General features: G+C 55.7%; 1 protein-coding gene across 1 annotated transcript; it reads right to left on the bottom strand.

Moving 5' to 3' along the window:
* Positions 1 to 264: 264 nt before the first annotated feature.
* LOC118701151 (neuralized-like protein 4) lies at positions 265 to 7,316 on the bottom strand (the record flags this gene model as incomplete). Its single annotated transcript, XM_036405788.1, has 6 exons — positions 7,042 to 7,316; positions 4,321 to 4,397; positions 3,639 to 3,717; positions 2,296 to 2,465; positions 1,415 to 1,540; positions 265 to 479 (listed from the first exon to the last, which is right to left on the bottom strand). Coding segments are annotated over exons 1-6 (942 nt in total), but the record flags the coding sequence as incomplete, so codon positions are not given.
* Between the last annotated feature and the right edge of the window lie 288 nt (positions 7,317 to 7,604).

Genomic DNA, 7,604 nt, shown 5'->3' with positions numbered 1-7,604 from the left:
GGGGTGGGGCTTTCCAACTGAGGGCGTGGCCTATCATCACGCCCCGCCCACAATGGCCACAGCCATTTTCTTAAAGCGACAGAGCCCTTTTCCAATCCTGCCCCTCCCTGGGGCGTGGCTTCCTCAGGTAACCCCGCCCACAACGGCCACACCCATTTTCTTAAAGTGACAGTGCCCTTTTCCTGCCCCAGGGCGTGGCTCTCCAGGTAACCCCGCCCACAACGGCCACACCCACCCCTTAAAGCGACAGCGCCCTTTTCCCACCTTGCCCCTCCCTCCCTCCCAGCAGGTGACCACGCCCGTTTGTGGGCGTGGCCCCGCGGCCCCGCCCACCTCGAAGAGCTCTCCCGGGCGCAGGTGGGAGCGGCTGAAGACGAGGCCGTGGCAGTAGCCGGAGACGCGGGCGGCGCCCAGGCCCTCGGCCGCCAGCGCCACGTTCTGGCCACAGCGGCCGTGGAAGCGCTGGCACGGGCCCGGCGCTGCGGGGACACGGGCGTGGTCAGCGGGGTCAGTGGTCAGTGGAATGGTCAGCGTGGTGGTCAAGGTGATGGTCAAGGTGATGGTCAGTGGGGTAAGGGATGGTCAGCGTGATGGTCATTGTTCAGTAGTCATTGGTCAGTGGTCATTGTTCAGTGGTCATTGGTCATTGGTCAGTGGTCATTGGTCAGTGGTCAGTGAGTGTGGTCAGTGGTCAGTGGTCATTGGTCAGTGGTCATTGGTCAGTGGGTGTGGTCAGTGTGATGGTCACTGGTCATTGGTCATTGTTCAGTGGGTGTGGTCAGTGGTCATTGGTCATTGGTCAGTGGGTGTGGTCATTGGTCAGTGGTCATTGGTCAGTGATCATTGGTCAGTGGTCATTGGTCAGTGGTCAGTGTGATGGTCATTGGTCAGTGGTCATTGGTCAGTGGTCAGTGTGATGGTCACTGGTCATTGGTCATTGTTCAGTGGGTGTGGTCATTGGTCATTGGTCAGTGGTCATTGGTCGTTGGTCAGTGGGTGTGGTCAGTGGTCATTGGTCAGTGGTCAGTGGGTGTGGTCATTGGTCAGTGGTCAGTGGTCAGTGGTCATTGGTCAGTGGTCATTGGTCAGTGGTCAGTGGGTGTGGTCATTGGTCAGTGGGTGTGGTCAGCAGGGTGGGGGATGGTCATGGGGGAGGAGTCATGGGGGAGGCACCTTCCAGTCCCTCCCAATATAACCCAGTACAAACCAGAATAACCCAGTATAAACCAATATAAACCAGCACAAACCAGTATAACCCAGTCCCTCCCAATATAAACCATTACAAACCAGCACAAACCAGAACAAACCAGAATAACCCAGTATAAACCAGCACAAACCAGTATAACCCAGTACAAACCAATAGAACCCTGTATAACCCAGTATAACCCAGTCCCTCCCAGTTCCCTCCCAGTACCTGGCGAAGGGGGCGGGGCTTTGTCAGGCCCCGCCCCCGGGCTCTGGCTGTTGTCCGTGGGGCCGGAGGCGCCGGTCAGGGACACCTGGACACACTGACCATAGAGATCCACCACGGCGTACACCTCTGGGGACATGGGGACACCTGCGTCACCTCAGGGTCACCTGGGTCACCTCAGTGTCACCTGTGTCACCTGTGTGTCACCTGTGTGTCACCTGTGTCACCTCAGGGACACCTGGACACACTGACCATAGAGATCCACCACGGCGTACACCTCTGGGGACACGGGGACACCTGCGTCACCTCGGGGTCACCTGTGTCACCTCAGTGTCACCTCAGTGTCACCTCAGGGTCACCTGGGTCACCTCTGTGTCACCTCTGTGTCACCTCAGTGTCACCTCAGTGTCACCTCAGGGTCACCTGTGTCACCTCAGTGTCACCTCAGTGTCCCCTGTGTGTCATCACCTTGATGCCCTCCAATCCCCCAATGACCCCAAAGCTCTGCATGTCCCTCATGCCCCCAATGTCCCCAGTGTCCCCCAATGTCCCCAACACCCCCAATGCCCGCAGTGTCCCCAGTGTCCCCAGTGCCCCCAATGTCCCCATCACCCCAATGTCCCCAATGTCCCCATTGTTCCCAGTGTCCCCAGTGCCCCCAATGTCCCCATTGTCCCGAGTGCCCCAATGTCCCCAATGTCCCCAATGTCCTCAAGGTGTCCCCATTGTCCCCATTGTCCCCGTACCTGGTGGCAGCCCTGAGCAGGCCACGCCCTGGATGTCCCCAGTGTCCCCATCACCCCAATGTCCCCAATGTCCCCAGTGTCCCCATTGTCCCCAGTGTCCCCAATGTCCCCAAGGTGTCCCCATTGTCCCCAGCGTACCTGGTGGCAGCCCCGAGCAGGCCACGCCCTGGTCGGTGCCATCGATGAAGTAGCGCAGGTCCCCTCCCCCCGTGCGCATCATCCCGATCCGCGCCCCCGTGCCCAGCGCGTCCAGGTCACAGCCGTAATTGTTCCGCATGGTGTTCCCGTCCTGCATGATGGCAGTGCCACTGCCGGGGGGACATGGGGACATTGGGGACACCATGGGGACACCGCCATGGGGACAGGGACACAGGGACACAGGGACACAGGGACACAGGACAGGTCACAGCCGTAATTGTTCCGCATGGTGTTCCCGTCCTGCATGATGGCAGTGCCACTGCCGGGGGGACATGGGGACATTGGGGACACAGCCCTGACACAGCCATGGGGACACAGGGACAGGGACACAGGGACACAGGACAGGTCACAGCCGTAATTGTTCCGCATGGTGTTCCCGTCCTGCATGATGGCAGTGCCACTGCCCGGGGACAGGGGGACATTGGGGACACCATGGGGACACGGCAGGGACATGGGGACACAGCCATGGGGACACAGGGACACAGGGACACAGGGACACAGGGACACAGGACAGGTCACAGCCGTAATTGTTCCGCATGGTGTTCCCGTCCTGCATGATGACAGTGCCACTGCCAGGGGGACATTGGGGACATTGTGGGGACATGGCAGGGACATGGGGACACAGGGACACAGGGACATTGGGGACACGGCCATGGGGACAGGGACAGGGACAGACACACAGCCATGGGGACACAGGGACACAGGGACAGGGACACAGGGACATTGGGGACACAGGGACATTGGGGACACAGGGACATTGGGGACATGGCCATGGGGACAGGGACAGGGACAGGGACAGAGGGACACAGGGACAGGGACAGGGACAGACACACAGCCATGGGGACACAGGGACATTGGGGACACGGCCATGGGGACATGAGGGGACACAAGGGGACACCTCCCTGCCCTCCATGCTGTGGCGCTTGGGGACACACGGGGACCCTTTGGGGACATCGGTGACCCTTTGGGGACACCCAGGACACCCCGGGGTCCCTTGGGGACATCCAGGATCCCTTGGGGACATCGGTGACCCCTTGGGGACACCAAGGACACCCCAGGATCCCTTGGGGACATCGGTGACCCTTTGGGGACACCCAGGACACCCCAGGATCCCTTGGGGACATTGGTGACCCCTTGGGGACATTGGTGACCCCTTGGGGACACCAAGGACAGGAGGAACAATTAGGGAGCCCCAGGTGTTCCAGGTGGCCCTTGGGGACATTGGCAGCCCGCCGGTGACCCAGGTGGCCCTTGGGGACATGGGTGTCCCCAGGTGTCCCCACCTGAGCATCCAGGTGTCGTAGTCGATGTCCGTCATGGTGTTGGGGAACTCCAGGTCCTCGGGGCGGATGGCGGTGACACCTGCGGGGACACCTCGGTCACCCTGGGTCCCCCTGGCTGTCCCCAACGTCCCCAAGGTCCCTCCAGACCCCCTTGGGGTCACCTCCGTGCTGATCTGGATGTCCCCAATGTCCCCAAATGTCCCCAATGTTTTTAATGTCCCCAAATGTCCCCAAATGTCCTCAACGTCCCCAACCCTCCCAAAGTCCCCGATGTCCTCAATTCCCCCGATGTCCCCAAATGTCCCCAGTCTCTGCAATGTCCCCAAATGTCCCCAAAGTTCCCCCGATGTCCCCAATGTCCCCAATGTCCCCAGATTCTCCAATCCTCCCAATGTCCCCCAATGTCCCCAAAGTCCCCAATGCCCCAAATGTCCCCAATGTTCCCAATGTCCCCCAGTGTCCCCAACCCTCCCAAAGTCCCCGATGTCCCCAATCCCCCCAATGTCCCCCAAGTTCCCCCAATGTCCCCAACATCTCCAATGTCCCCCAATGTCCCCAAATCCCCCAATGCCCCAAATGTCCCCAGTGTCCCCCAATGTCCCCAATGTTCCCGCTGTCCCCAATGCCCCAAATGTCCCCAGTGTCCCCCAGGTGTCCCCTGCTGTCCCCAGTGTCCCCTCACCGGCCTCGATGGACCCCGACCATCGATCCACCATCTTCTGGATGACGATCTCAAACAGCTCCCCGTCCCGCAGGGCCCTGCGCCCCAAAACCGGGGAAATCACCCCAAAAATCACAGCCGGGACACCCCAAAAATCACAGCTGGGACACCCCAAAACACGGGGAAATCATCCCAAAAATCAGAGCCAGGACACCCCAAAAACGGGGAAATTAACCCAAAAATCACAGCTGGGACATGCCAAAAATGGGACACCCCAAAAACGGGGAAATCACCCCAAAAATCACAGCCGGGACACCCCAAAAATCACAGCTGGGACACCCCAAAAAACTGGGAAATCACCCCAAAAATCACAGCTGGGACACCCCAAAAATCACAGCTGGGACACCCCAAAAATCACAGCTGGGACACACCAAAAATGGGACATCCCAGAAACAGGGAAATCACCCCAAAAATCACAGCCGGGACACCCCAAAAATCACAGCTGGGACACCCCAAAAAACCGGGGAAATCACCCCAAAAATCACAGCCGGGACACCCCAAAAATGGGACATCCCAGAAACAGGGAAATCACCCCAAAAATCACAGCCGGGACACCCCAAAAACGGGGAAATCACCCCAAAAATCACAGCTGGGAAGCCCAAAAATCACAGCTGGGACACTCCAAAAGTGGGACACCCCAAAAATGGGGAAATTAACCAAAAATCAGAGCCAGGACACCCCAAAAATGGGGAAATCCCAAAAAATCACAGCTGGGACACCCCAAAAATGGGAAAATTAACCCAAAAATCAGAGCCAGGACACCCCAAAAATGGGAAATCACCCCAAAAATCACAGCTGGAAAACCCCAAAAATGGGGAAATCACCCCAAAAAACCAGGGAAATCTCGCCAAAAATCAGAGCGGGGAAACCCCAAAAATGGGAAAAAGACTCCAAAAGCCAAGGAATCGGTTGGGTTTAGGGTTTGGGGGATTTTAAAAGGGGTTTTTTTGGGATTTCACCATTTCTGGGTGGATTTGGGGGGGATTTTTTTGGGACTTTCAGCTGTTTTGGGGTATTTTGGGCCTGCTCACCGGTTGGAGATGACGACGGCGTCGTTGAACTCGGAGCGGCCGTTCTGGCCGGGTTTGGGGATTTTAACGGGTTTTTTGGGGGGATTTTTTGGGGATTTTTTGGGGGGTTTTTGGGGGATTTTTTCAAGGATTTTTGGGGATTTTTTGGGGGTTTTTTTCGAGGATTTTTTGGGGATTTTTTGGGATTTTTTCGGGGATTTTTGGGGATTTTTTCAGGGATTTTTTGGGGATTTTTTGGGGGTTTTTTCAGGATTTTTTGGGGATTTTTTGGGGGGTTTTTGGGGATTTTTTCGAGGATTTTTTGGGGATTTTTTCGGGGATTTTTTGGGGATTTTTTCAGGGATTTTTTGGGGATTTTTTTGAGGATTTTTTTGGGGATTTTTTTGGGGATGTTTTGGGGATTTTTTCGAGGATTTTTTTAGGATTTTTTCGGGGATTTTTTGGGGGATTTTTTGGGGATTTTTTCGAGGATTTTTTGGGGATTTTTTCGAGGATTTTTTGGGGATTTTTTGGGGGATTTTTTGGGGATTTTTTCGAGGATTTTTTGGGGGATTTTTTGGGGGATTTTTTGGGGGATTTTTTTGGGATGTTTTTGGGATTTTTCAGACACTTTGGCTCTGCTCACCGGTTGAAGATGACGACAGCGTCGTTGAACTTGGAGCAGCCGTTCTGGCCAAGTTTGGGGATTTTACGGGGTTTTTTTGGGGGGATTTCTTGGGGATTTTTTCGAGGATTTTTTTGGGGATTTTTTCGAGGATTTTTTGGGGATTTTTTCGGGGATTTTTTGGGATTTTGGGGGGATTTTTCGGGGATTTTTTCGGGATTTGTCGGACACTTTGGCTCTGCTCACCGGTTGGAGATGACGATGGCATCGTTGAACTCGGAGCGGCCGTTCTGGCCGGGTTTGGGGTATTTTAACGGGGTTTTTGGGGGGGATTTCTTGGGGATTTCTTGGGGATTTTTTGGGGATTTTTTGCGCATTTTTTCGGGGATGTTTTGGGGATTTTTTGGGGGATTTTTGGGGGGATTTTTTTCGGGGATGTTTTGGGGATTTTTTTGGGGGATTTTTTTGGGGTATTTTGGGCCTGCTCACCGTTGGAGATGACGATGGCGTCGTTGAAATGGAGCAGCAGTTCTGGCCGGGTTTGGGTGATTTTAACGGGGTTTTTTGGGGGGATTTCTTGGGGATTTTTTGGGGGATTTTTTGGGGATTTTTTCGGGATGTTTTGGGGATTTTTTTGGGGGGATTTTTGGGGTATTTTGGGCCTGCTCACCGGTTGGAGATGACGATGGCGTCGTTGAACTCGGAGCGGCCGTTCTGGCCGAGTTTAGGGGATTTTAACGGGGTTTTTTTGGGGGGATTTCTTGGGGATTTTTTCGGGGATTTTTTGGGGATTTTTTGGGGGATTTTTTCGGGGATGTTTTGGGATTTTTTTGGGGGATTTTTGGGGTATTTTGGGCCTGCTCACCGGTTGGAGATGACGACGGCGTCGTTGAACTCGGAGCGGCCGTTCTGGCCGGTTTGGGGGATTTTAACGGGGTTTTTTGGGGGGATTTCTTGGGATTTTTTTGAGGATTTTTTGGGGATTTTTTCGGGGATGTTTCGGGGATTTTTTTGGGGGATTTTTGGGGGTATTTTGGCTCTGCTCACCGGTTGGAGATGACGATGGCGTCGTTGAACTCGGAGCGGCAGTTCTGGCGCAGCGCGTGCGGCCGCCGTTGGTGATGACGGCGTTGGCGCCGTGCAGCCGGTGGAAGCGCAGGTCGCTCGGGGACGCGCCCGGTGGACGCGCCCTCGGGGCTGCCGCCGCCGCTGTCGCCCTCCGAGCCGTCCCCAGCACCGATGGCACCTCTGGGGACACGCCGGGGGGCTCGGGGGATGGCCCTGATGTCCCACAGTGTCCCCAGTGTCCCAGTGCTCTCCATGTGTCCCCAGAGTCCTTCAAGATCTTTTGTGGCCCAAAACACCAAATTCCTCAAGGTCCCCGAGGTTCCCCGATGTCCCCCATGTTCCCTGATGTCCCCAGGGTCCCCAATGTCCTTCAAGATTTTTTTGTGGCCCAAAACACTGAATTCCCCCAATGTCCCCAATCCGCTCAATGTCCCCAAATGACCCAAATAATCCCAAAGTCCCCAAATCCCCAATGTCCCCAAAATGCCTCAATGTCCCCATGACCCCAATGTCCCCAAATGTCCCCAATGTCCCCAATGTCC

Source organism: Molothrus ater, unplaced genomic scaffold (genome assembly GCF_012460135.2).
Source record: "Molothrus ater isolate BHLD 08-10-18 breed brown headed cowbird unplaced genomic scaffold, BPBGC_Mater_1.1 matUn_MA743, whole genome shotgun sequence".
NCBI lineage: Eukaryota > Metazoa > Chordata > Aves > Passeriformes > Icteridae > Molothrus > Molothrus ater.
Note: the sequence above shows the minus strand (reverse complement) of the source record. Positions and strands in the feature narration are given on the sequence as shown.